Below are 26,796 nucleotides of genomic sequence, written 5' to 3'. Positions count from 1 at the left end.
CAGCAAATTAAAGGGCTCTTGAGAGTATCAAAAGGGGAGGCACGTTTTTGGCAGTAGGCTAGGATTTTTGACTCACTAAGTTAAGGCAAAGGCGTGCTATGTGGTTTAACCTTTTTACCTTTAAGGATGTCACAGCACAAATGTATTAAAGTGCCAATACAAGCATTTATTTGTGTAACGAAAAACAAAACATACACAGAAGCACATTTTAACCAGATGCCCCAAATAAAAAGGGCAACAGTGACAGATTGTCATGGCAAATAATCAATTAAAAAATTACTACCCTTTTCCCAAAGCACCATGGTATATGTAGTGTGGAATGTTGAAACTCTGAACTAGGATGTCCAATCATGGTTCTTTGGGAGTTCAATTTAGCCACCTCATAGAGTGGTATGCTCTCATTACTACATGTTGCGTTCTTAAAAATGAAAAACTACATAGTCAAGAGGAGGAGTGTTCAACTTCCCTTCAAGTAGAGTTACATATTTAAGTCACCATATCAGTTCCATTGTTTGTTTGATAACACAGTGCCAAATACCAAACAACAAATACCAAACATTGCAAACAAACCATCATCTTCATTGCGTCAGCCTTCTTAAATGTACTTTCAAGGTCTTAAAGTCTTACTTTGACACAAACTCTGCCACTTACAAAAAACATGTCAATTTCAATCTCTTTTCTGAACCGTCACATACCCAACCCAAAGTATATTTTTGACCAAGGTTACTTGTATGAATTTTGTAACATCATAAACCTATCACTGAAATGAAAAAGAATGGCATTTTTGGCAAGTGAACAGGATATATTTCCATTCCTGAAGGGCATACACAACTTACTGGTCAACTTCTGATTTCAGTATAGTGTTGTAGAGGACCAACAACAGTGATGTGCATGCACTGGGTATTGAAGTAACAATCGTGATTGTAACAGAACCCTCCTTATGTGAATATAACATCCACTGAAGGAGTTATCATGCATTACACAAGGTACTTCTTATCAGTAACTATATAACGTCATATGGAAAGATACAATTTTACACAGGCAATTCTGGGTCTTTCCAAGCATTTGTCAAAAAGCTGGAACAAGGCTAAAAACTTCAGTGAAATTACTGGTTTGAAATTGTCTTTTTTTTTGGAGGTGGGGGATCCTACCGTGAGCAGTGACACAAGAGGCCGAGAACTTAGAGGCAGGACAGACAAAATACACCATGACAACTGAGAGAAGAGATGCTGATGCAGAGTGAGAGATGCAGAGTGAGAGAGACAGAGAGAGAGAGAGAGAGAGAGAGAGAGAGAGAGAGAGAGAGAGAGAGAGAGAGAGAGAGAGAGAGAGAGAGAGAGAGAGAGAGAGAGAGAGAGAGAGAGAGAGAGAGAGAGAGAGAGAAAGAAAGAAAGAAAGAAAGAAAGAGAGAGAGAGGGAAAGGCAGAGGGAGAAGGCTACAGGGACAACGATGTTGTACAGAGGTATACAGAGAATGAAGTACTGGTAGCTTTATACACAGTAAGACTTCTCCACTTTGAAATTAGACCATAAAAAACAAACAAAAAAAAAAAAACATTGAAAAATACTCCATATATATATATTTATATAAAAACACATAGTAATTCCAAACACCGAACATAATTGTCATCAATCAGTATAGTGTTGTGGTTTCTTGTGATGTGATTTGCAATCCCTGTGTGTCCATTACCTTCACTGCTTCAGTCTGATTGGCCTGAGTCCAGCAGTGGGTATGTAAACAGAAGAAGGGGCTCGCCAGTGTGCTTCTGTGATTGGTGGAGTGAAACTCCTAACTGCTTGGAAAAAGGTTCCCTGATTGGACCAACCTTCCCTCCTGAAACCACAGCTGGAGTGAGACGAAAAAGCTATCAGCAACATTCAAGAGGTATCAGACCTCCACGTCTGATGGACCTCAACCTCCTCTGGCACGACCAAAAGGAGTTCACAGTTCTTCCCTCGAAGCTGGTGACGCAGGAACTTCCTGTTGACATTTCCGCAGAAGGAAAGAAAGAAAAAACAGAATGACCATAATGCACTTAGGGGATACATGGTTTTACAAAGTAGTGCCTCCTAGTGGATTCTCTAAATACTGAAGTTTATTTTTCACATTTGAGAATGGAGCTACAGGGCAATGTTTTTTTTTTTTTTTTTTTTAAAGAAAGTTCCACACATCAAAACATCAAATTAGCAGGCATACAAGAATTGGGCAAGATGTAGCATGGAATGCTGGTAAATATAGACGCAACACAAGCCACCTCCAAATTCAAGCACAAAAGGTTAAAAATAAACATATTGGCCCTCAAAACTATGCATTTAGTGTACGGCCCCTATATTGTGGCCATATGGCCTTCTCCGGTGCATAGTGATGATATGAATGTTAAGCTCATCTCTTAGGATATGAATTCCCACCATTGTGATTCCCAATATACCTTCAACCATCAAAATCACTTTACACTATAACAGCTATGTGAAAAACTATTTCTAGTACCTGAGATCATCAGCTGTTCCAATGGCATGAGGACTCCGTAGTTTGGAGTCCAAGTTGTAGTAGACGCCTCCAACTTCCCGCACACCAATCCAGTGCTGCCTTTTCAGTGGCAGCCGTAACGGACCCCAGCGCAAGTTTGAGGGCACATTCAATATAAAGCCAGTAACGTTGGGCAGAGCAATGCTTCCGACATCCCTATAGACAAGAGTGATTACATGATGACTGACAGAGCACATGCATATACAGGGTATTGAACTGTACCCATGACAGCATAACATAGTAGAGGTAGGATAATATATTGAGTATTGTAGCATTGCAATCTTTTTTGGCATAATATATCGCTATGGCACCAAGCACCACAATTTTTTATTTATTTTAAATTATATTATATAAAATGGATTTTGGTACATTCATCTACTCAGATTGCTTCTGCTGAAGTCCACAAGTTCAGCTGAAGTCCATAAGATGGCATGCAACCTTGTTATTTTCGTGTCACAGGGCAGATCGGACAGTAAGTCAATTTTAGCATGGCAAAATGCCTACAGACTCTAAATGATGGTAGAAATAAATCGCAATGTATTGCAGAATTGAATCACGATACTGGCTGTATTGTAAAACATAAAGAACAAGAAGAATTGTGGCCCAAATATCGCTGTACCAAGGATAGTACTGTATTGTCACCTCTGTGGTAATTCCAACCCTTATTACATAGTGCAATACTAGGCGTTCCTGCCTTGCAGAGACTCCATTCTCTTCATTGTAAGTCAATATTGTATCAAAATGAGTTCGAAACTGTTTGAAGGTAAAAGAGCTATATCGTCGTTGCTTTAAGATTGTAATGAAGAGTCCAGTGTTTACCTTCTCTTGTCCCACCACACAGCCTCAAAGCCACGAGTCTGCAGTGCAGCCATAATGACGTTCACATCATAGTTGCCATTACCCAGCATACTCTTCTTGTGTGGCGTCACCAAAGTGCTCGGGGAGAGTCTTGAGGAAATTGAGGAAAGAAAACAAATATGCAGGCAAGGAAATGAGGGTGTGTGCGTGAGAGAAAAACAAAGAGGAGAGATGAGGCAAAGATCCCTCTGCTAGCACTGACAACATTTTTATAACTCGAAGTCCAAGACAACATGCACATTCTCCACAAGGATCATTCACCACTGTTCTTCTTTGCTCTGTTAGGATTCTGTTTGTAAGAGCTGTAATTACAAATGAGCTGCTTATAATAGTATTCATCACCACCAAAAATGGCACAGCCCACAGCCTATATACCAGCTGGTATTTCAGACAGTCATTCAGGACTAATGCCAAAATGTTTTGGTTTCAGACCTCCCTGAATGGGGACAAGCAAATGTTAACAGTTTAATCAGTGTATGCAGAGGCCTGACAGGACAAATTCAATAAAAGCAGCAGTGTTGGAGGAACAACAGGAGGATGGTTGTGAAATAGTTATCAGTATGTGGTGATCTTTCATCATGCTCTTGTGGATGCACAGTACTGCATGGGCTCTAACTATTAAATAAGCCAAACATGCCTGATTACGGGCTCTATTATTAGTCTGGTGAATCAGGTGTGTTCAAGTTGAGACACCCAAAACATGCAGAGCAGCAAATTCCCAGAGAATCTACTGAACAGCTGGTATTCCCTCCAATATACCCTCTTCCCATTGTGTTTGAACCTACGATATCCCCATTCCCTCACCTCTGGTAGATTTCCTGCAACGCATCTCTGGTGAAAGCCGCTCCGTCCTGGAAGACGTTGTTGAGCGCGTGGAGTGCACAGAGCTCCCGACGCTGTTTCTCGTGGTAGATGGCGGGAGGTGGCGGAGGAGTTATGGATAGGGTAGAATCTGTCCCCTCCTCCCTATCTGACGCACTGCCAGCACCTTCCAGATTCCCCTTCTGCTTGCTCACCTTCCATGGCATACAACCCAGTTCCTGAAGACCCCCTACCCCCCTCCCCTTTCCAGAGCACGGTGCACTCCCCATTCCTTTCCACGGCTATGCCAACACTACCATCTCCACAACTTTTCAGTTGCCTGAGGGATGTGTGGCAAGGGGAGGGGATGGTAGTCACTTGGCAAAAAAGAAAGCCAGGCCCCCTTGGCTAGCCAGACCTCACGTTATGTTATCAAGAGGGACACTGTTCTGGTACAACTTGGAGCCAGGAGGTGAACTTTCAACTGTGCTTATCTTCTTTGGTTGGACCCCATTGTGTCGATCACAGACTTTTGCTTTAGGACTCATAGACATGCAGTTCTTTCCATGTCTGTGTTTGTCACAGACATTAACATGACAAGTTTCAGCTGGTCTCAGAGTGGACTGAAAAGGAAGTGAAAGCCTGGCTGGTGGAACAAAAACTGGCGGTAATCAAAAAGTCGAGTCAAGCCATAAAAGTTCTTCAAGTCAGATGCTGCGGAGGAGACAGAAACGAAGGGAGACTTCAGTGTTATTGATCTCGTGGCTTCAAAAGGAAAATGGTCAAACACATCTCCTGTAAACGCCACAAAAGCAAAAGATACTGAGGAAGCTATTTTAGTTGGTTAAGGCATTAAATAACTTCATAGTTGTGAACTTTTTAAGCATGTAATGTTTGGAGGAGGGGGGGGGTCAAACATCTCAACCAGCTGATTGGCTATGGTTGCTAGCAGGAGCACCCACGGTAGGTAGGGAACAGAAATCAAAAGGCCAAGAGAGCCACGTTTCATACAACCTAACATTTGACGGAGGGTTATCAGACGCACACTTAAAGGCAAGGTATTTACGAAAGATGACCATTTCCTGTTTTTATTCCATTAAAATAATCGTTCGTAGTGGTGTGTGCACAGGGTAGCCTACTCGTTTGATTACATTAACCAAAAGCGACCAAAACACACATTCGTTGTTTATCACCATTTCACTTACTTGTGTCTTCATGCGGTGTAGCAGTGTATGGACTGTCAATATCCTTCTGATTTGTGTCCTCGTCTGTATCCTAAGGTTGTTTATTCCTTTGTCTTTACCACTTTTCCTTATAGCACTGTCTCTCAACACGGGCATGCGCACAACGTCATTTGCGTTTCGCTGGGTTGTCACAGTCTGCGTCACGCACTACATGCGTACTGTGGTCCCTCCCTAAACACTGCGAAATGTGATTCCTATTTCACAAAGGGCTTATTTGGAATCATAGCCTGTCCTAAAGGCTAACGCAGGCATTGCATTATACATGTGCAATATACCATACTTGTTTCTTGTATTTTTTTTCTTTGAGAGTGGAAAAAACCCTCCACAAACTTCTCTGCATGATTCACAGTGGCATACAGTGCAGTTGTGGATGAAAGAAAAATATTTTGGCTAGATGCCTCCACCCATTGCTTGAACTGGAATTACAACTTTACTGTAACTTAAGGGATGAATCATCGATGATTTATCTTTCTTTATATTTCTCATGACACCTTTTTATTGCAGCACCAGCTTGAAAAACTGTTAGCGATGTACAAACTGTACTAAAATATTAGTTTTAAGTTTTAAAATGAACAAAATTTAAATGTACCATCATCCTTGAAAAATACGATATATTGCCAGTAGTGTCAGTGTAAAATCCAGTGTAAACACTTAAAGGAGAATTCCGGTGTGATTTTGACCTAAAGTGTGTTGAAACATGATACCGAGTGTGAACGTATGTCTCATAGCTTACCTCGGTTTGTCCCCTGCACTCAGAAATCTGGCGCTAGTTAGCCAATGCTACCAACAGTTTTTCGTTGCGGTGCCTCGGGCATCGGCCTAGCCATGCAAATAAATCACTGTTTTACACCATTTACGAGGCTCAAAGTAGCTCCATACTTCATTGGTAGACTTCCGAGGGCCTTGACATTTAAAACGAGACATGGAGAACTTTGAAAAAGCACTGGTAGTTTATTTACAAGGCGATTTATACCGACAGTACCTCTAGGAATTTTACCATTCGACGCCTTCTTGAATTTAGTCACGATAAGTCGAGCGATGAGTACGAACGAACAGGTATGATAAGGGATCAGATTCCAAAAATAATTCAGTGGAAATGCATGGATTCCAGTTGCTGCTACATTTCCACTGAATTATTTTTGGAATCTGATCCCTTATCATACCTGTTCATTCGTACTCATTGCTCGACTTATTGTGACTAAATTCAAGATGGCGTCGAGCATCAATTTCTGAGTGCAGGGGACAAGCCAAGGTGAGCTATGAGACATATGTTCACACTCGGTATCATGTTTCAACACACTTTAGATCAATAACACACTGGAATTCTCCTTTAACAGTTAGCTTGTAGTCACACTCAAACAGCCCAAATCAACTACACAGGTCAGAATCTCATGAGCCTTGTTTGTCTGACAGGGCCTTGTATCTCTGCTCTCAGCCCCAGTGTCCCTCGAGTTTCTGTGTGAGGACGTGGGCCATGTCAGCCAGCAGCTCCTCCCTGATGCGCTCCTCCCTGCGCTGGAGCTCGTGGACGTAGTGGCCCTGCAGGGCCCTCATCTCCACCACCCTCTCCAGCAGCCCTGGGGCTGCATCCCCCCCGTCGCCCACCAGCTCAGCCCTCTGGCCGCACATGGCCAGCGCCTCCCTGAGGTCCCCTGCGTCCTCCTCCAGAAGCTGAGACAGGGTGCGCGCCCCCCGTCCACCCAAACTCTCGGCTTGGGTGAGGAGCACCACCAGCACATGACTCAGGCCCCCTTCGCCCACAAGTTCCTCTAAGGCATGCAAGACATTTACTGTGTCACTTAAGTCGCCTCCGGCCTTTGAGCCGGGGCACTGCAGGGCCAGCAGGAAGGCATGCGGGCCAGGGCTGGCCAGCTGAAGACTGCGTAAGGCCTCTCGGGCCCTCTGAGCCGTCTCCAGGCTTTTGCCCAGTAAGTCTGGGGTGTCCACCACTGTCACCTCTCTCCCATCTATCTTTGTTCTCCACCTCTTGCACTCCTGAGCGTCTCTCTGTTTCAGGGAGGTGCTGGAGCCGAGCAGAATGCTGACCAGCGAGAGCCGGCTTTTCCCCTGTGGCCCGACCACAATGAGTCGCAAACCCTGGTCATCATATTTAGGGCTAGGAAGTGGACTGTTGATGTTTTGTGCTTTAGCCTCTCTGTTTTTAAATGGCCCTGAGAGAATGAAAAAAAAAAAAACCAATATGTTTAAAGTACACAAAATCTCTTTTACATGCTATTTTTCTTTCTTCAATACCCTACTGTGGCTCTCCATGAACTATTTATGACCACTTTTACCACATGAACAGGAAATATTGAATATCGCAAACTCAACTTTAAGTCAGGTTATTTAAAATGCAAACTCATTTTGATGCCACACTGACTTAGGAGATGGAATCTCTAATACTGCTGATGTGCGTGGCCCGGGACAGCTGATAATGCACTCTGTAACATTGTTGTCAAGGGTAGGAGAATTTTAAGCGAATTAGGAACTACCTTAAATTAACACTAAATGAGTACCCAATGAAAATTGATGGAAAGGAAATGTCTAGATTGTGCTACTTTATGACACATCCCAGCAATTTGCATTTAAACTGACTTACCTTTTACACGTTGCTTTAAATTCAATAAAAATTCCAGCCCTTGCTTTATTGATGTAAGTACACCTAGGAGCACAAACACAAACAGAAAAAGACTAAGGACAGGCAGAGAGAGATATCGTCATTCAGACAAACAGATGACATTTGTGGTGGAGAATCACCTGCAATGGCTTTGACGAGAGCTGGCACCCAGCTAAATTTTGCGAGTAGTGCTGTGTGATGAGAAAACCAAAAGTACAAGATAAACAATGATATGTAAATTTATAAAAAACGAATGATCCATTAACTGGAAACAAGTGTGAACACAAAGAGCTCACACATTGAAAATGGAAAAATATGGTGCTAAAATGTGATGGATAAAGAAGAAATACATGTACTGGCAGAGAGAAATAAATCCAATCAAAAGCCTCATGGTTTGTTTTTAAGCATTTTTACAGAAATTGATATGTTGATGTGTTTCTAAGTATATTTTGTGTGAATTATTGCCTTTATTGTGATAGGACATCAATGAGACTGACAGGATGTGAGTGGAAGAGAGAGATGCATGGGATCAGGAAATGACCGAGTTGGCCTCGAACCTGGGTACCCATGGGCACTTGGACCCGAATGTGGTACAAGCACTGTAGCCAGTTGTTGTGTTTTATACTATAAAAAATATTCACTCGACTTACATTTTTAAACCTCCCTCCCCAACTGATCCTATGACTACTTTGCATAACCACAATAATGTGTCTAAGTATAAGGCTCACAATGCTATACAAGCCATTGAAAGTTCCAACAACAAGAAATCCTCACCAACAAAGAAGTGCCATATGCGACCAAACCAATGGAATAGTGTCTTGAGCCCTGAAAAAAAAAAAAACAGTTGCGATAAAACAGACATTTTTATTAGATGCTTGTGTAGTGTCACTGACAATGTAACACAATTTGTCTCAGAAAGGAGCTGATGTAAAAAGCATAAGTTGAATATTTTGAGCTTTGGCGAAAGAATTACATGTATAATATTCCTCTTTCCAAAATACATACCACGAACAGCTTTTAGAAGATTTGTCAACCAGCTCCATAAAGATGAAATGCCTTTAGAAGATTGAAGGTTTTAATATTTAACTTACATAAAATGTACACTTGACAATAAATCTTTTGCCATACCTTTTGTTTCATTCCCCTAAAACCTAATTAGTTATCCGAACAGCAGTTTACTTTACTGGACAAGGAAAACAACTTACCAGTTAGAGAACATATGATGCGAATTGGCCATCTAAACAATCCTGGTAGGGCTGCAAACAGAGGAATAAATGAGACTCATTTTTCGATAAAGGAGTATTGTTTTTCATATTTCATTACATCTGGTTATATTTCACTAACTTCAGAGAATAAAGTTAGGCACCTTAATACATATACTATTCTCCACTGCCTTATTGTCCATGTAACAGTGAGTCATATGAAATAAAGCAGCATAATCATACAGACCCTGTGAGCATCTGAAGAGAAGATATCCTGCAACTGAAATCAATCCTGTTAACAGGGTGTTGGCATCTATCCACAGACCTGAGGAGAGAACACATTTGAAAGAAGAGCTGTGTGAGCTTTATACAGCTAAAGATGTAAAATCATATCAGTCATGAAATATCCAACCATTCCATGATGTGCACTGCACACACAGCATACGGAGAGTTTTAAAATCTACATTAATTTACTCACTTTAGAATATGTAGGGCTTTCTTTTAATGTTATATCAAGTCTCATCTTTGTTTTTCGAGCTTAACTGACCACTTCAACCACTGAGGATTTAAGTTAAGAATAGTGTGACAGACAACTTGGTAACCCCTGGCCTATTTGTGTTTGGTAAAGTAAAGTGAATTGGCTTCAGAAGGAGATCTCCAATATTCTTCTCTTCTTATTTAAAAAAAAAATCTCACTGCAATTAAAGGAAGTATAATTTCTAGGGTCTTGGCACACTGATATTCAAGGAGCCCAATAACAACACTGTTGTCAACACCTCATGTATTATGTCAATCGGGCCTACAAACACGCTTTCAGTCTATATTTATAACGACCCCGTCGTGTTCAATCTGGACCTGTTGTTAAATATAGGCCTCTCTCTTTCTCTCTCTCTCTCTATATATATAATAGTCAAGTGTGGTGCGATGAGGCACTTGGAATGAGCATGCGAACAAAAACAAAGGTGAGCATGCATGGGCCACTGTGGCCACCTAATCGGATCGCTTAGAGGAGAATTTCAGAAACGTATAGCCCACGGATTGGAAGCAGTGAAAGAGAAGGATTAATTTGTAGGTTACCGAAACTTAGAGAAAATCTATGCTATGCTCATAAACTAGGTCGACTCATTATAGCACAGGTAGATTCCATTTAAGAGAATTCTTGCGCACACGTTGTGCCCTAGCCAGCTCAATAGTCGGATCGCTTATTTGGAGAAAGTCCACCAGTAGCCCTCGGCTCAAACAGCTGGTGATGATGCTTCACACAGCGTGGATCATAATAGGACCATCCCACAAACATGAGTTGGAGTTTTAACACAAAGAGATTTAATACTTCAGTGTCACTGAAAAACGTGATATTTCATATAATTTGATCTCACCTTTGACAGCTGATTCAATATTAGACTCTTCTCCGCAACTTGAACTCGTCGTACATGGGCTGTCCGGTTTGCAATCACATTCCATGTTTCCTCAACGCTTAGGCCGTTTCCTAACAAAGCGCCGCCCCGGTCATATGCTCCAGCTTGCTGCGCGTAATTCGTGAGGCGATCACAAGCGAAATGCCCCAGCTTGATCCGCCCGCTATTACGTCTCTTAACGTGTGATATCTTTACAAAATCAAAGTTTCATTTTACTATTCAAACCCGTTCAGTCATTTGTCAACGTTATAAGTATGCGGAAGCCGAGACATTTAATTAATTAGGTAGCCTACGCCTCACATAACCCATCCAACTAGAAGGGCGGGAAATACGAGATGGGCTACAGTGTGACAATGGCTGGTTAAATAAAACAATCACACATATGGCTGTTGGTCATTTTATTATCAGCAGGTATTGCGATGACAAACATTAACGCTATAGCTTTAAGCATGTTTAAACAAAAAAAAAAAAACGTGTAAAATTTTATTTAATTGGACTTAACATAGTCTTCACCTGTGATCCTAGTACCATACCCAACTGATAATTTAAAGAGCTTTATTTGGTTATGCAGACCGTAAGGGCGTCAATTAGTTCCTGTTTCTTTGTTCCTGTGGTCCGAACCCCAAAGACCTTGCAGGCCTCCTTCAGCACAGGAACTGTAAGTTTTCCCAGGGTACCCTTTTCTGCATGGGCACGTAGTTCCTCCTGTGACACCTCCACTTTGGGTTTCTTCTCTGCCCCTCCTCCTGCGTCAGCTGTAAATAGGGTGACCCCAATATAAATCTCAACCTGAATCATAGAAATTGTTCTTAAACCATTTTTCACCGTCATTGTAGGATAAAGAAAATAATTATTTTTTGGAAAGTAAGGTAAAAGTTCTCTGTGTCTTCATGGATACTTCATGGAGTTTTGATGGTCATTCTCACCAGTTTTTCGCTTGGCGGCGGGTTTTCCTTCTGGGTTGTAGTCGGCAGGGTAAACAAGGTCCTTAAATTCTTGAACAAGCGGTCCAAGGCGCTCATCCATCATTTCGACTTTTGGCACTGGAGAGAATGACAAATGGCACAAAGAAAGCAAGAGCAAGTGCATTTAAAATCCAAAGATGAACTGCTGTGGTCAGAGCTTGCCATCATGGGTCCAGTACATGTGGGATTGATTTATTTGAGTATATTGAAATAATTATGAATACGCCTTACTGGTGAAGTCCTCAATATCTTCTGGCTGCATGAGATCCAGGGCCAAAGCCTCCAAGTTTCTAAAGTGCTTTTGCAGCATTGGATTTTCAAATGCCTCACATCTTGAATGAGAAATGGAAAAGGGTATTATTTATCATACATCAGTATGCCTACTGATGTTCTCAACAACACTTAACCTCTTTGGGAATTAGGAAACAGCTATGGTAGTCCATAGATCAGGTGAACTTGTAACAAAGTAGCTAGATGGTATGGTAGTTGGTCTACCTGTACTTGAAGCGAAGTTTGTGCACAATCTCTTTCATTTTGTCTGTCTGATCGCTTGTTGCTGTGGGACAGTCAGGTACATCCAGGGTGCGTATATCATCTGCATAAGGCAGGAAGATGGCATGGAAACCTGGAGGGAGGCAATGGAATGGGTTAACGACAGAGTTAAAGGCATTTCATAATGTTCACACGGGACATACTGTACATACTACTGATAGTGATATATACTCTTCGAAAAACGTGTGTCAATTTGTAATGGCAGTATAACTAGTATGTCTGAGTCATAACATGGTGATAAGTTTTGTCTCAAGTGAAACAGTGCAAGCTATTCTCTTGTAGGCAACTAATCAGAGGCAAAAAGACTTGGATTCAAACAGTCATTCTAACTGCTCTTATACATCCCAGAGAGGTGGCATGTTACCTGGGGGAGTGATCTGGGCCTGACCCTGGTCTAGCTCCTCTCTCTGGGGCACCAGGGCCACAAAGCGGGGTGGGGTGTTCCGTCTGGCGATGTACCGGCACACGGCAAACAGGTTCCTCTCGCTGCAGCGACGCAGCAGAGCTGCAAACACACAGGAACTACCTGGAGAGAAAAGAGGAAGAGAAGAAATCAGAGTTATTACAAACACTATACAAAATGTTTCCATCATTCTTTACACTTACAGCCGGGCTACACCAGGTGCCCAATTGAAGCCTTCTGTTTGCAGAGCGTAAAATAGTTGACTAGAAGACTGGTCTGATTTTGTTTTACGATGCACCGCCATCAAGTCTGATGTGGCCAGTTCCATGGTTTATAGTGCATATGCTCTGCAAACGGAGCGCTTCAGTTACGTGTATGGTGTAGCCTGCCTGTTAAAAGCAACAACTACAATAATCAACTATGGTAATCAACTATGGTAATCAACACATCAACCAAGTATACTGCATTGGTGTGATTTTTGTCGACCAGCCATTAGGGGTGGGAATTGGCAAAAATGTGACAATTCGATTGGGCCATGATACAATATTATTGTGATTCTTCACATATTGCGATACAACAAGTATTGGATTCGATTCTGCGATATATTGCGATTGATGCCTCACTTATTATTCAAAGGCATTACAAAAAATAAGGAAAATAAGACTGTTCAACTCACTTCAAATGAGTTCAACAACATTATCTTCTACACTTTAACTGAAGTGCGAAGAGTAGGAGGGTAATGCAAAAACTTTGTCATGGCATGGTTCATGTCAAGGTCCTTACTATTCGCTTTTTGTTGAAAACTGAAATACACCTACACTTTTGATGTGAAAGAAGACGGAGCGTTGTGTATAACAGGTTGTGATTGTGAAGCCAATTTCATTTGAAATTGCTGTTGAATGCACAACTTCAAAGCGCCACAACAAGCATCACCTTGTGTGCGTAATAAGCCACTTTAATGTTATAAGAGTTAAACTCCTGGTAAACCCGACTCAAATAAAACTAAAATACATAATTCCTCCCTTCCTCTTCACCCTCTACACCACTGACTGTGTCAGTCCCACACCCATCACCACATACTTCAAATACTCTGATGACACTGCTGTACTTGCACTCCTCAACGACAATAACTCCATATCTGCATACCAAGACTCCATTTCCCACCTCACACAATGGTGCACTGACAACTACCTTCAGCTTAACATCAGTAAAACCAAGGAACTTGTAATCACCAACACCAGAACACCATCTGACACAATCCACAACCCCACCTGCATCAACAACGACACCGTAGAAATAGTGGACTGTTTCAAATACCTTGGACTCACCCTGGACAATAAACTCAGCTTTGAGCAACACACCACTGACATACAAAAACGCAGTCAACAGAGACTCTATGCCATCCGTAAGCTCAGATCACTTTCTGTTGCCCCCTGTCACCTGCTCCTTCTGTACAAAAGCATAGTCCAGCCCATCCTCCTCTACTGCCTTCCCTGCTTTTTCAACATGCTAACTGCTGCCAACAGAAACAGACTCACACGCATCACTCATACCGCAGCCAAAGCAATAGGCCTCCCCACCCCTAATCTATCAGATCTCAACAGTAAATTCACCAAGAACAGAGCACAGACCATCGCTCATGACCCCACCCACCCCCTCAATCCCTTCTTCATTCTGCTTCCATCAAGACGCAGATACAGGGCTATGGGGTGGAAGCGAGTACGCTTTGGGAAAAGCTTTGTGCCCTCTGCAATAGCAGCACTGAACAACACACAGCGGTGATGGATCACTGTGCCGCCCTCATTCCTCTGTAATGCCAACTGGTGATGGTTTTCCTGTTTGTATCGGTGTAATGTGATGTATATGTACTGTATATGTGCTGTTGTGATATATGTGCTGTATATGTGCTGTTAACATCTATGTGGGTGGGGTATGTGGTAACAGGGTGGTGGGTGAAGAACCGTAACTGTGTGTATCTATGTATTTCATGTCTGTGAGGCTTGTATTGTATGTGAAAACAAATTTCCTATGTAAGGACAAATAAACTAACTAACTAACTAATTCAATTATATAATTAAATATTGCGTCACTTTGTGCTACTGTATCGATACACTTGCGTGCACAACATTCTGTGATACTGAACAGAATCAATTTTATTCCCCCACCACTACCAGCTATCCACATCTGGATTACCCTCTGCACTTTTGGGTTGCCATAGCCCGCATTTCGGGGCTGTTCTGTTTCAAATGTAACTTTTACTTTTTTGCTTGTATGTGTTCGCTTTATATCTACTATGGAGAGAATATATTTTATTATAGCACGGTAGTAAACTTACAATTACCAGATTCACATCACAATCACAGGAAAAAATGCTTCTCTAACTCACAGATCTGAACCCAGTTCAAACTATTTATACTTCTGTGTGAACCATATTTTATATTTATATTTACCACCATATCTATTCCACTGATTTCTTTCCACGTCATCTCATAGATCACGTGTGCTTAACTGGCTGACCTGAGACCTGCTCCTCCTCGGGGTAGATGAACACGGCAGGCCTGATGTGGTGGTGCACCTTCAACTTGCTCATGGGCTTGAACCCGATGAGAACCAGACCTGGATCATCAAACTTCTTCATCTCATCCACTTCATCCTTCTCCATCACTATCTGCTTTTGTCCATAGACCTGATGAGAAGATTAAAGACTCTATGAACAATATCATCGTCATGGTGCCATAAGAGACAAACAAACAATCACAATATAAAGTGCAATCTTACAGCATACAGTATAATACAATTCATGTCTACACCAATGGAATGTTTCATCATTTTATATGGTAATGATTTAAAGGTGCTCTAAGCGATGTTATGCAGTTTCAAAGCTAGAACATTTGTTGTCATATACAGCAAACATCTCCTCACAATCCGCTAGCTGCCTGTCCCCTGAATACACTGTAAAAAAAAAAAAAACACATTCTCTGTAGACAGCCCAGGGTCCAAAAACCGGCAAACAAAAACAGCCTAGTGCAGCCTGGACCTAGCCTGGCGGGCCATCCTATATCATTGAAATGTATAGTCTGGCATCGAACTATTCACCTCGCTTAATCCAAGGGGCGGGCAGAGAATTGTCTTTCAAACTGCCTAGGCATGCAATAGGCCAGCGCTACGACCATATCCGTATCCGGTCGGCAATACGGCAAATACATCCTTCTTCGAAAGGAATGACTTAAGTACATTGTGTTGCTCAACTTTCAAAGAAAAGCACAAGTCCAACTTCTCCAAAGTTGACGCCAACGCCGATTCAAACAACCGCTCTTCGTTCGCCATAGCCACCTTCCTTGTTGTTCACCGTCGCAGGACTGTAAGACTCTCTAACAAAATAGAGCGCTGTGATTGGATGAGGTCCACGGCGTCAGTCAATAGAAATCCCTATGGTTTGATACTAGACGTACAGGCTGAGCAAATTAATTTGCCGCCGCTAGGGTGCGTCTAGATTTCTAGGCTAGCCTGGACCATGAAACATAACAAACTTTTCCAGCCATTCACTGACTGAAAGATGCACGTTCAGGAGAGTTTCAGTTGAACTGGAGGTAGGGGGAGGGAGGAGTGAGCTGTTTTGTTTGAACATCAACAGAAGTGACATTACCCAACATCGCTCAGAGCACCTTTAAGTCATGCCATTACAAGTACTCATGTAACAACACCCAAAAAGGACACATGGCTTGTTAGTAGAGACAAACCAAAGTTACCTGGGCCCTCTTAGTGTCGCTAGGCAACAGAAGACTCCCGGTGTTTGTGTGGAAAAGACGGGTCTTTGTCCGCACAGCTTCATTTGTGTCTCTGTACAGCAGGACAGATGGGGGCTTGGTGGCAGTCCTTGCCAACACATATACACCCACGGCCACCTTCATACCATCTCCCAAAGAGAATGTAAGCCTAGATAAAAATTGAGCAACAAATGGTTTGTAAGCTTCAGAAATATAGCAAATTCTGCAGTATCCAGCTATACTTTCATGAGTGTTTTAACATATGCAAACCATTATTGAACATATGTGATTAATTTCAAACTTAGACTTGTTCTCGGCTATTTTTATCTCTCTGTACAAAGTTTGTCATTATAAAGTCATCATGAAGTCAAAGTCAAAGCCAAGACTGAATACAGTGTTTCAATGGCCAACAAAAACACATTTTTTTTTTACATTTTAGGCTTTACTGAGATAATGAAATATCTATGGGAAAAATGTTAGCTACTGAGCAATACACAGTTGCCTTGAAGACATGTCTGACTTGCCTGCTCTGGGCTCTCTTCTTCATGTCTTTGGCTCGGACTCTTTTCTGAAGGTCCTCCAGCTTCCCGCTCGGCTCCAAATGCAGGCCCAGCTCACTCTCATCCTCAGGAGGGCTCACAATGTCGCAGAAGAACTGGCCAACATCAAATCCACCTGGCTTTTTCAAGTGCATCAGGTCTATGATTACACCTATGAGAAACAACACATGATCATTAACTAAAATATAAAGAGACCCTTGATCGAGGCAGCATCTAGATTCTATGCCTATAGAGGGATTTAAGTAGGTTTAACAGGTAAATATGGTAGCGGTGGTGTGGTGGCTGAGGAACTGGGCTAGTGAGTGCAGTAGCTAAAAAGTTGTGGGCTCAATTCCTGGTTGTCACCATTGTGCCCAAAACACTTAACCCTGAGTTGCTCCAGGGGAACTGAACCTGCAATTGGTCTCTGTAAGTTGCTATGGATAAAAGCTGTCAGCAAAATAGACAGATAAAAAGAAAAAGAAATAAAATAAAATAAATAAATAACAAACATTCAAACATCCCAAGGTTCCTGAACAGGTTGTAATCAAACCTCGAAAACATTCTAAAATGAATGATTGTGCATCTGTCAAATTACATCTTTTCTGCTAGAGCTGAGCTTCAGCAATGCTTTGCGAGAGAAGTGTGAGCCCACCAGTTTCTCTGAGGTCAGAGGCCTTTGTGCGCGCAGTCCTGTCTCGGTTACTGTCATCGCTGTGAGGGGAGTCTCGGCAGGTGAAGATCATCAGGCGCTTGTGGGAGAGGCGCAGCTTGATGTCACTGTACAGGTTTGAGCAACACCAGAGCGCATCGCCCAGGGACGTCTCCCCACTGCCCATCACCTCAGCTGCCAGCTGGGCACCCTTCTCCCCTCGCAGGTTGTCGATGTCATGAACCCTACGGGCCCCTGAGAAAGCATGAAATAATATGCATGAGAGACATATAGACATTAAGATATTACAGAAATGAAGCTAAACAAAAAATAGAGTCGCTGATAGGAGGAGTAGGCAAGCGATTGGTATCATAAACATCTGGGATGTTTAAGAGGTGCTATAATTTTAGTCTGAGGGCAGTGATTGGCAATCCTGCTCATGGTACCTCTGACCTGCCAGTCCTCCACCTTTCTCTGCTTGTTCAGTTAGTAACTTAAAATGATAGCTAATCAAGACCATTACAATTCCAGTGTCTTTAACCAGGTGAGTTAGGAGCAGAGACACACAGAACATGTGCAGTGCAGGGGACCTCCCAGGGCAGGATGGAGGGTTCCTTACCTGGTGAGTCCAGGTCATGGTAGATGTAAACATGCTTAAAGGAGTCTCTGGGGTTCTTGCACTTCTCTGTGCCATAGAACACCAGTGCTACCAGGTCTCGATCGCTGCTGATGATCTTACTCATGTAGACACTTCGCACACACTTAAAAAAAAAAAACAGATGGTTCACAACAAAGTAGCCTATGACAACTAAACAAACATGCTTTTACACAGCAAATCACAAAGTAAGAAATATCATATTATTGAGAACAATGGAGCAAGAAAAAGAGAACAGAGGCCTATGGCCGAATGACAGCTGTGGGGTTTACCAACCACACTTCCACTCGTGTCATATACCTCCATTGTCATGTCAAAGTTGGAGGGTTCCCCATCCTCTCCCTTTATAAACATCTCTTTGGACGCGTCCACCAGGAAGACAAGGCTGTCACGCCCAGTGTTTTTATAATCGACTGGAAAAAGAAAATCAATAATGTTACTAATATACTTGCCTTGAAACCATCACGATTACACTTTATTGTTATAATAACGACTTCCATATGAACAGCCTAAACTACCTGCGCCCTCATCGCCTTCCTCTTGTTCCACCTCCTCATCCTCATTGCGATAATACGCGTTCCATTCAGCCATTGGCTACATGTGCAGAGCAGTTGACAGAAGAAAAACATAATTCATGAATGTAGCCATTCGTTTCATGGCAAACGAGAGATAAGGGATGCAATAACACTTTCTGTTGTAGTTAATGTCGCGACACCACTACTTGTGCTAGCCAATGATAGGACTAACTTTTGATTTGCACAAGGCCAGCACAAACTTGGCAAGAAGGTGCAGAGAAATGTAGGCATGGAATTCACATTATGGTAATTCTGATAACTTGACGATGTATGGCACATACCTCAAGCCTAGGATAGCATTAAACAATCTACGATAGTTAAACAATTGTTTCACTGGTAAACACAACAAGACTAGTAGTAGAGCTTCTTCCTCCAGTTAATGAGCGCGAAGACTTCTTCGTTGGTGTGTCAGACCTCAAAGAGAAAAGCGTCGCCGCCTAGAGGCGCTTCTATAACTTCCTGTTTGGAAACCAAGGCCCGTGCAAGCAATTTTGTAAACACCCGGGCGTTTGAGTCACTGTGACACAGCACTGGCTACACCTACATCAGATGATAACTTAACTACATATTGGATACATTGTATCGTTTTAAAATACTTCCTTGTGTACTTGGATAAATAGATAGATTAGAGTCGTATTGAGGTTATTACGTCTCTATTGTCTTATTTTCTTAAACCCAATCGTATCACACGTACACATGTTTGTAAGCTTCTACGTTAGGTAGCAAAAGTTAATTGTATTGCTACTGCTGCTACGTTAGCTAGTAAGCAAGCAAGCTAGTTAGGTCTCTAGTTTCCCTCTCATTGGTATCGTTGGACAACGTTTGTAAGTTGACATACAGTAAGATGGACCAGGAAAACACAAACTTCAGTGTTAAACTGCACATCTATGACCTGTCTAAAGGCATGGCTCGTCAACTCAGTCCAGCGATGTTGGGTAAGTTAAGTGGTGGGGGGTAAGTTTTGGGCATAGAAGTATTTGTTTTTGTTAAATCTATTTTTTTTTAAATGGGATTTGCTTTTGCAAGTTAGGCTATAATAAATCAACAAATTACTTTCTTGTCTTCGCTAATCCCACTTTTGAAGATAGCTGACTAGCATTGTCACATAGCCTATCAGAAAGTTAAAGACACATTTTCTGCTTAGTCATTTTGTGTTTTGATGATTAGTGGCAAGTATTAACAACTCCTTTATCTATGTACAGGAAAACAACTGGACGGAATATGGTAAGTAAACCCTGTGTATATGAAAAAGACAGATTTGGCACTTCACAATTGTGACATTAAGAAGGATTAAGAGGGTGAATCAATGTGTTTTCCTTCTCAGGCACACAGCAATTGTGATCCATGGAGAGGAGTTTTTCTATGGGGGACAAGGCATCGCCAGTTGTCCACCAGTAAGGGACATTCATTTGTCAAAGTAAACCACAGAGTTGCCCATTTCCTTCAAATATGTAACCTATATGTGATGGCTTGAGGAGTCTGAAGTGGAATGTGGAAATGCCTTTTCTTGTTTGTTTCCCGGTGCTTTGTAGGGTGGTACATTTCTGGGTCAGCCTGATTCTATTGTGGATTTAGGAGAGACAGAGGTGACTGAGGATATCTTAATGAACTACCTTACAAGTCTAGGGGAGTCTACTTATAGGTGAGTCTGCCAATAACTACAACAATTATTGTTTGTGATAATACTGAACTGAATTTCTGCAGCTCTGTGGGTGTTTTTGCCAGTCTCTGTTGGTTAACATAAAAACAAGCAAAATACACATTGTGTCTTTCAACATAATGCATTCTGCAACTCAGAGTTAGACCTAGTGACAGGCCTCCATTCTAGAGGCTGGCGATGCCCCCCTGGAGGTCTTTCCATAACATTGCTGTTTTATAACAATTTCATTTTTTGTTCTACACACATTCCACAATGAAAGACACACTTCAGCATTTGAAAGTGTGTGGAAAGTGCACAATTTTAAAGTTGCCTTTCACAAGTACTTTTACGTGTCATGTAGTTATCTTCAGTCTTTCCTAAACTTATTTTTTTGTCATTGAACATTGATTGAACATTTTTGTTGAAGAGTTTTTTTTTTTAACTAGCGTTCAGTCATACACTGTGTGTTCAAAACAGCATAATAAAGTGTATTTTGATTCATGCAAATAATATTGCTATAGAGCACACGTCAGCATCCTAGTGAGTCCTCCTGCTTGTCTCTCTCTCATCACAGCGCAGAGAATTACAAACTGTTTGAGCACAACTGCAACACCTTCAGTAATGAAGTGGCCCAGTTTCTTACCGGCCGCAAGATCCCGTCCTACATCACGGACCTGCCGTCTGAGGTTCTCTCCACGTGAGTCATCTCGCGGAGTGCTTGTAGCCACCGCTTACAGCATTGTGCAATTTGTGTTGGTGTGTGACAGGAACACAGCCGATTAAAGAGGATTTTGATTTATAGGATCACATGTCATTACTAATAATCTGATGGAAATGATTGCGCCAATAGAGTGAGCTCACCCCCAGTTTTCATTCATTTTAGTTTGCATACAGGAGATGTAGAAAAGAACAAAACCTTCAATGAATATGTAACACATATTGTGGATAATTTAAGTAGCACTTGTTAAGCATAGATGCGTAAAGTGTTTTACAGCCAATACCAACAACAGTAGGACTACATATTCTTTCCACCACAAGTAATACACTACAAGTGGTTTCATGAATACACCTAAAAATCATCAGACCTTTAAAAACATCAGAGAATTCTAATATTTGTATACATATATAGTATATTCTGTAAACACAGAGTGGCGGCTTTGTGGGTAATCTCTTCCCTCCTTAACCCTGTAGGCCCTTTGGTCAAGCACTGCGCCCCCTCCTGGACTCAGTAGCCATCGCTCCACCTGGGAGCAACCCCATCAACGGGCATTACGGACAGAGATAGAGGACAGGTACGCAGGGTACAAGGAGAGTATCCACAGCTCTGATCCATCAACAGTGTCCACTCTAGTGATGTCGCTCTAGCCACCAGCAGCCTGACCAAATCCTGTCCTACACCCTGGAGTCTTTTTTTTTTTTTTACTTTACCACTGTTTTAAAATAAATTAAACTGATTGTATTAACTTACTGGGTAGAGTAGAAGTCATATTTGCTACTATTGGACTAGCAGGCTTAAGCCAAACAGTACTGTAACCATACTGTATAGTGCTATCCTGTTATTGTAACTTTATTCACATTCACATAAGGAGATACTGAAGCTGACCTGTAGGCACTGCTTCAGGATGGGGCCAAAGTGCAACTTTCTGTCTCCACTCACAACTCTCATTGTTTGTTTAGATTAAAAAACGTCAATCGTGCAGACCACATTACTGTGAAAAAGCAGGGGAAATTTCCCAAATCCTCAAAAATGCTTTTGAGAGATTTTAGTTGTATCATCTAAAAGTACTGCCAGATTAGTTAAACTAAACCGTTTTTTACTAAATTGTGCTTGACATTGACAAGCAGCATCCCTCACCCTTGCGTTTCCTGTCCAGTGGAGACATAGCCAAGACCATGGACCAAGCTATCCATTGTTTGTGTATATCCATGTTTGTGTGTGGCTATTTTTTAAAAATCTATGACCTTCCTTGTCAAAAAAGAAAGGCATTATTTAAGATAGGCACACACACAACCCCCCCCCCCCCCCCCCCCCCAAATTTCCTCCTGTTCATCACGCCCCACCTGTCATGGCTCTATTTCCCACTAGCGTGGCCGCCCCACACTTTGAGAACCACTGATTTAAAGTGTCATAGACATGCAGGACCAGCCCTCCTCTATACCTCAGTCTGAGTGCGTCTGCTGCGGCCGCTCCTTGCTGCATCAGAGCGGCTCAGAGAAAGATCAACGTATTTTTGGAAAAGAACCATCAGGTCTGAAGGGTCAAAGCTGTATAGTCTTCCTCTCCTCTCCACAGCTACGGCCAGCCATATCCGTTTAATTTCTCATCTCGTTCTCATGTACCTTACTATTTATAATAATAATCGTTATGTGTATTCTGTGTTCTCTTGTCACCAATATCCCATGTCCCACTCTGAAAGACGGAAAAGATAGCTGGAAGTTGAAAGTTAAAGTATCAAGAGGAAAGTGTCAGGGCGTGAGTTTTGAGGATTTTAGGAGATATGTTTTAACATACATTTAATGCCAAGGAATATCAGGAATTTGGTGGTTTCTGTGACAAAGCCATGCTCTGAGCAAACACTGAGGACCACAAAACAGGGATACCAGAATGGCAGAGTAGTGTTTCTGAACCAGCTATGTGAACAATGTGGTCTCATCAGCCTATGAGCCATACAAAATCGCCTGTAATGTCACTGAAAGGGTTGTCATGCAATGTATTTGTTGTAAGAGACTATATTATTATATACGCTCAATATATATTAAACTAGTCTCCTTTGCATGGCCATACCAATGACTGTCCATACCAATGACTGTCCATATTCAGTCATTGGGCCATATTGACCAAGTCCACTCACTTACCAATGTTTTCCAATATTATCATGATTTGTTGTTGTGGGTTATTTCCTGGATTTCGTGTGTTCCTACATTTGAGTTATCTATAGATAATATGGAGAAGCACTCTACAGGGTCTTTCTATTTGGGAATTTTAACGGATGTGGTTATTGACCATTAGTTTTATAGAGTGGCAGTAAAGTTAGAAAAGAGAAATTGTTTGGAGACTCTTTATGGTGGACAAGAGCCATGCAGTCTGACTCCAATTTCTTAAAATTGGATCATGGTCGGCAACATTATTGCTTTATGTAAGCGCAACTTACAAACTTTGCATGTACAAATGAGATGAATTACTTTTAAATTCAAAATGACAATTTAATATATTTACATTTATTTTTAAGGATTTGATCTGTTCATCCTGTGTCACATTGAGTGCACCACTATAACATGCCATAATATGCTGCATACAGCGGTTTAATTTTCAGACCGTGGTTATAGTCAAAATTTATTGTAATTTATTTAAGGAAGGATTAATGTTTTTCTCCCTGACTTTACTTAAACTTGACTTTCTGAATGTTTAAACTTTGTAATACAAAAGTGTATTATTATTATGAAATTCTATTATCAGTATCTATATTATATTTGACTACATTTCTATCTCAGACAGTGATAACCTTGATACCTTACCTCTTCCTTTGATGTTGCAGTGAAGAGTGCCTCTGTTTTCATTTTTAAACAAACCGTTTTACTATTGTTGGGTTATGTCTTTATCCCTCCACTACTGATACTGAAAATAAATACTCCAAGCCAAAGTATATAAGTCTGCCAGTTATTCATAGGTACTTTGGTGTGCCAGTCATCTCATTATTTTGTGAGAGTAGAATAGAGCAATTGTTAGTGCATAGGGATGTGGTAGAATGGTGGGAATATGGTGAAATGTTTGATTCTGGGCTGTTTCACAAAGTGCTCTGCCCTGTGCAAAACATCCTTATGTTTCGTGTTGTCTTTGGATGTTGAACATATTCTGCATCCAAAGACAACACGAAACATAAGGAAACGGCAATTCCTACTAGTATAAACCACAAGGCCCAGAGAGAAGAGCTAAATAATAAAATCATTGAAGTCTGTTCAGCGGGAAACACAACGGCTTTGTTGCATGATAATTGTATTCAGTTTCTACTTTTAGACCCCACAATGCCCCCTCTGTCTTTGTGTGTGGGTGTCGACGGGAGGGGTTTAGAAAACAAATCCAGGACAAACTCTAGTTCCCCTTTACGTTTACTTTCAAGGAAGTGAAACTAGACTTTGGGTACAGAAGGCCTTCAACAAGTCACTACCCCACCCACATGCAGATGGAGTACAAAGTGTGACCACCAGGTGGTGCAGGTGATCTACTTAGATTAGCCAGTCAGTGTAAGTAGTGATGATTCGTGTACAAGCAGTTTGATTGGGACTGCACTTTACAACAAAGGGCAGATATCCTGCTTTAATTGTTGCCATTTCTTTAGAAAATATTTTTTGGGGTGGTGAAACAGACTATCAAACAGTAAGGTGATGCACCAAAAAAGGGTTGAAATACAAGGTGAAATACAAGGACAACATGATTCCTGGTCATCCTGGGACCTGGTGTATGATGTGCTGGTGGAAAATATTTTTGGTTTTCTAACTTACTAAATAAGAGACTTTCTACAAATGAGTTAAGAGTATAATGGGGTGCATAATATGTCAGAACAAAGAGAAAAGAAAACAAACATTTTTAATTTATTGCTGTAGTTGAAGACATCCTGCCTGGACGGAATAGGCTGTTTTCCCCACCCAACTAGGGCCCAAATCTAAATCCTAATTCTAGTAGATGTAATGCTGTTTTATAATACTACATAGCATATATACCTACCTCCTACATTCTCAGTTCATACACCATCTGCATATAAAAAGAATAACAAAGTATTGTCAGCCTACACAAACACATGCATACACACAGACACACACACTTTCAAAAGGTTGCTGATAAATTGCATCACCGCCGCCACATGCTATTTCCTCTCCCATTGGCCTTGCACAACAGATCAGCAGAATCGAGCACTTCATTTATAGCTCCTAAGAACTTAGTCGCTTTCTCCTGGGACAGACACATCTAAGCTTGTTTGGCCACATTCATACCAATGTGTCGCTCCCACTAAACATGCTAATGCCACTTTAATTGGTCATCTTCCATTACATGAACCAGTAATGATCTGCCGTAACATATCCTGAAATGACATTCAGATTCCCCCTTAGCTCTATTGTGGGTTTAAATTAAACTCGCTTGTGTGTACAAAGAAACTGCCTTGCCATTTAGAGGACAAACGTATCTGCCAGGCAACTTGTCACAGCTCTGTGTTCAACGGCGCCATCCACATGTCACATATGGCTAGAACCACAAGCCGCACACGCAAAAGGCCTCGCTGGGAGATAAATCTGCAGGCCATGCCACTAATTAACTACTCGCATTTACGAAATCAAAACAGGAGGACATAGATACCCCTCTCATACATACATACGTACGCACACACAAATACACACACATGCATGCACCGTGGTAAGCCTCACATACTTCAGTCACATATGGATAATGGGCTCGTGGACTATAATTTCAAGTGTAGGAGAGAATGTGGGGGCAAATCTAGTTTAGTTCTAGTAGAGGTTTATGGCCTGACTCAAAGTTTTCATTGTTATCTTTCCTCCCCAATGCACAACAATCTGTGTATCCGTTCTCAGGCAGGTTACTTTTGCACACATACAGGTGACAACCACGGAGTATATGTGGCAATGAGTGCACAGATAAAGTAAGCACTGACGAACTAGAAAAAGAATATTACGGGAATCAGAAGAGCAAAGAAGTCTGGAGTTGAAGAATGTGGAAGCCATACCATTGTCCTCTATTTACATGTTTAGTTTCTACCACACTAGAACCATAAAACATAACTTCTATGATGACAAAATGGAAAAGTAAACATGACTAAGAGGAATGGGAGAAAAGTCTCAAAATAATAAACACGAGTCCTATTGGCCTTATCAGACATTGTGCTGACTCTAGTGCTTCACAGTTGGACGTATATCAGGCAGTGACTAAGTTTAAAATTAATTTAATTTCTCAAATTGTATTACTGATGGAGAATAGTATTTTAACAACACAGTAATTCAAAAAAATGCATCATATGTTTGCTTAAAAAGCAATCAGTTGAAAATATTTTGCCTAGGTGGATAACCAGCCAGATCTGAGTAATTTTCAGCAGCAGTGCTGAGGCTAACTGGCTTGCCCTGGGCATGAGAAGTGGTGAGTGGTCCCTATTAATTGAGATGGGAAAGGGGTAGTTTTTCTACCCTGCCAACAATTGACCCATTACGCAAGTGTGTGTTAGAATATAGCATGTTCTGTGGTTACGTTTGGGTTATGCAATGCTCTAGTGATAGCCATCTGTAGATTTTTTTTTTGTTCCGTTCTTAATAGAGTGCATGAGCATTGGGCGGAGGGGTGGTTGCAATTTGAGCACATTCCCACACAAAAAAGCATATT

At 41.5% G+C, this 26,796-nt stretch overlaps 4 protein-coding genes across 5 annotated transcripts; 1 reads left to right on the top strand and 3 right to left on the bottom strand.

The window, feature by feature from the left end:
• Positions 1-145: 145 nt before the first annotated feature.
• Positions 146-5,555, bottom strand: josd1 (Josephin domain containing 1). Of its 2 annotated transcripts, none has more exons than XM_042083564.1 (5): positions 5,392-5,555; positions 4,190-4,981; positions 3,347-3,475; positions 2,489-2,683; positions 146-1,981 (listed from the first exon to the last, which is right to left on the bottom strand). In XM_042083564.1, exons 2-5 carry the CDS (start codon positions 4,474-4,476, stop codon positions 1,879-1,881), a joined length of 714 nt encoding a protein of 237 aa, XP_041939498.1. In that variant the 5' UTR covers positions 4,477-4,981; positions 5,392-5,555; the 3' UTR covers positions 146-1,878. The 2 variants fall into 2 exon arrangements, with proteins under 2 accessions (XP_041939498.1, XP_041939497.1); XM_042083563.1 differs by having other exon boundaries at positions 4,190-4,900.
• A 1,306-nt stretch (positions 5,556-6,861) lies between these two features.
• On the bottom strand, positions 6,862-10,859 carry LOC121700537 (GTPase IMAP family member 4-like). Its single transcript, XM_042083558.1, has 8 exons — positions 10,626-10,859; positions 9,497-9,574; positions 9,253-9,303; positions 9,053-9,103; positions 8,822-8,872; positions 8,188-8,238; positions 8,030-8,092; positions 6,862-7,601 (listed from the first exon to the last, which is right to left on the bottom strand). Exons 1-8 carry the CDS (start codon positions 10,708-10,710, stop codon positions 6,862-6,864), a joined length of 1,170 nt encoding a protein of 389 aa, XP_041939492.1. The 5' UTR covers positions 10,711-10,859.
• A 188-nt stretch (positions 10,860-11,047) lies between these two features.
• Positions 11,048-19,207, bottom strand: xrcc6 (X-ray repair complementing defective repair in Chinese hamster cells 6). The gene is made up of 13 exons (XM_042083557.1): positions 19,054-19,207; positions 18,716-18,791; positions 18,498-18,610; positions 18,162-18,303; positions 17,546-17,797; positions 16,876-17,062; positions 16,334-16,520; positions 15,102-15,270; positions 12,546-12,707; positions 12,125-12,254; positions 11,861-11,961; positions 11,591-11,707; positions 11,048-11,419 (listed from the first exon to the last, which is right to left on the bottom strand). The coding sequence occupies exons 2-13, from the start codon at positions 18,786-18,788 to the stop codon at positions 11,220-11,222; spliced, it is 1,833 nt and encodes a 610-aa protein (XP_041939491.1). The 5' UTR covers positions 18,789-18,791; positions 19,054-19,207; the 3' UTR covers positions 11,048-11,219.
• A 58-nt stretch (positions 19,208-19,265) lies between these two features.
• Positions 19,266-24,055, top strand: desi1b (desumoylating isopeptidase 1b). The gene is made up of 6 exons (XM_042083565.1): positions 19,266-19,707; positions 19,975-19,996; positions 20,097-20,166; positions 20,305-20,414; positions 20,986-21,108; positions 21,603-24,055. Exons 1-6 carry the CDS (start codon positions 19,617-19,619, stop codon positions 21,694-21,696), a joined length of 510 nt encoding a protein of 169 aa, XP_041939499.1. The 5' UTR covers positions 19,266-19,616; the 3' UTR covers positions 21,697-24,055.
• The last annotated feature ends 2,741 nt before the right edge of the window (positions 24,056-26,796 follow it).

This window comes from Alosa sapidissima, chromosome 24, assembly GCF_018492685.1.
Source record: "Alosa sapidissima isolate fAloSap1 chromosome 24, fAloSap1.pri, whole genome shotgun sequence".
Lineage (NCBI taxonomy): Eukaryota > Metazoa > Chordata > Actinopteri > Clupeiformes > Clupeidae > Alosa > Alosa sapidissima.
This window is presented reverse-complemented; position numbering and strand designations above follow the sequence as displayed.

What these genes read in the sequence shown, in the direction of transcription:
- josd1 (XM_042083564.1), bottom strand. Translation starts at nt 4,476, where the DNA reads ATGGGGAGTGCACCGTGCTCTGGAAAGGGGAGGGGGGTAGGGGGTCTT. An exon ending in TTGCAGGAAATCTACCAGAG is followed by an intron (nt 3,476 to 4,189) that starts GTGAGGGAATGG and finishes AATTTCCTCAAG; the next exon opens with ACTCTCCCCGAGCACTTTGG. An exon ending in GGAACAGCTGATGATCTCAG is followed by an intron (nt 1,982 to 2,488) that starts GTACTAGAAATA and finishes AAATGTCAACAG; the next exon opens with GAAGTTCCTGCGTCACCAGC.
- LOC121700537 (XM_042083558.1), bottom strand. Translation starts at nt 10,710, where the DNA reads ATGGAATGTGATTGCAAACCGGACAGCCCATGTACGACGAGTTCAAGT. An exon ending in TATTGAATCAGCTGTCAAAG is followed by an intron (nt 9,575 to 10,625) that starts GTGAGATCAAAT and finishes TTCTCTCCTCAG; the next exon opens with GTCTGTGGATAGATGCCAAC. An exon ending in TCTTCTAAAAGCTGTTCGTG is followed by an intron (nt 8,873 to 9,052) that starts GTATGTATTTTG and finishes TTTTTTTTTCAG; the next exon opens with GGCTCAAGACACTATTCCAT.
- xrcc6 (XM_042083557.1), bottom strand. Translation starts at nt 18,788, where the DNA reads ATGGCTGAATGGAACGCGTATTATCGCAATGAGGATGAGGAGGTGGAA. An exon ending in GGAAGGCGATGAGGGCGCAG is followed by an intron (nt 18,611 to 18,715) that starts GTAGTTTAGGCT and finishes TTCTTTTTCCAG; the next exon opens with TCGATTATAAAAACACTGGG. An exon ending in ACTTTGACATGACAATGGAG is followed by an intron (nt 18,304 to 18,497) that starts GTATATGACACG and finishes TTTTTTTTTAAG; the next exon opens with TGTGTGCGAAGTGTCTACAT.
- desi1b (XM_042083565.1), top strand. Translation starts at nt 19,617, where the DNA reads ATGGACCAGGAAAACACAAACTTCAGTGTTAAACTGCACATCTATGAC. An exon ending in CTAGGGGAGTCTACTTATAG is followed by an intron (nt 20,415 to 20,985) that starts GTGAGTCTGCCA and finishes CTCTCATCACAG; the next exon opens with CGCAGAGAATTACAAACTGT. An exon ending in CCGTCTGAGGTTCTCTCCAC is followed by an intron (nt 21,109 to 21,602) that starts GTGAGTCATCTC and finishes TTAACCCTGTAG; the next exon opens with GCCCTTTGGTCAAGCACTGC.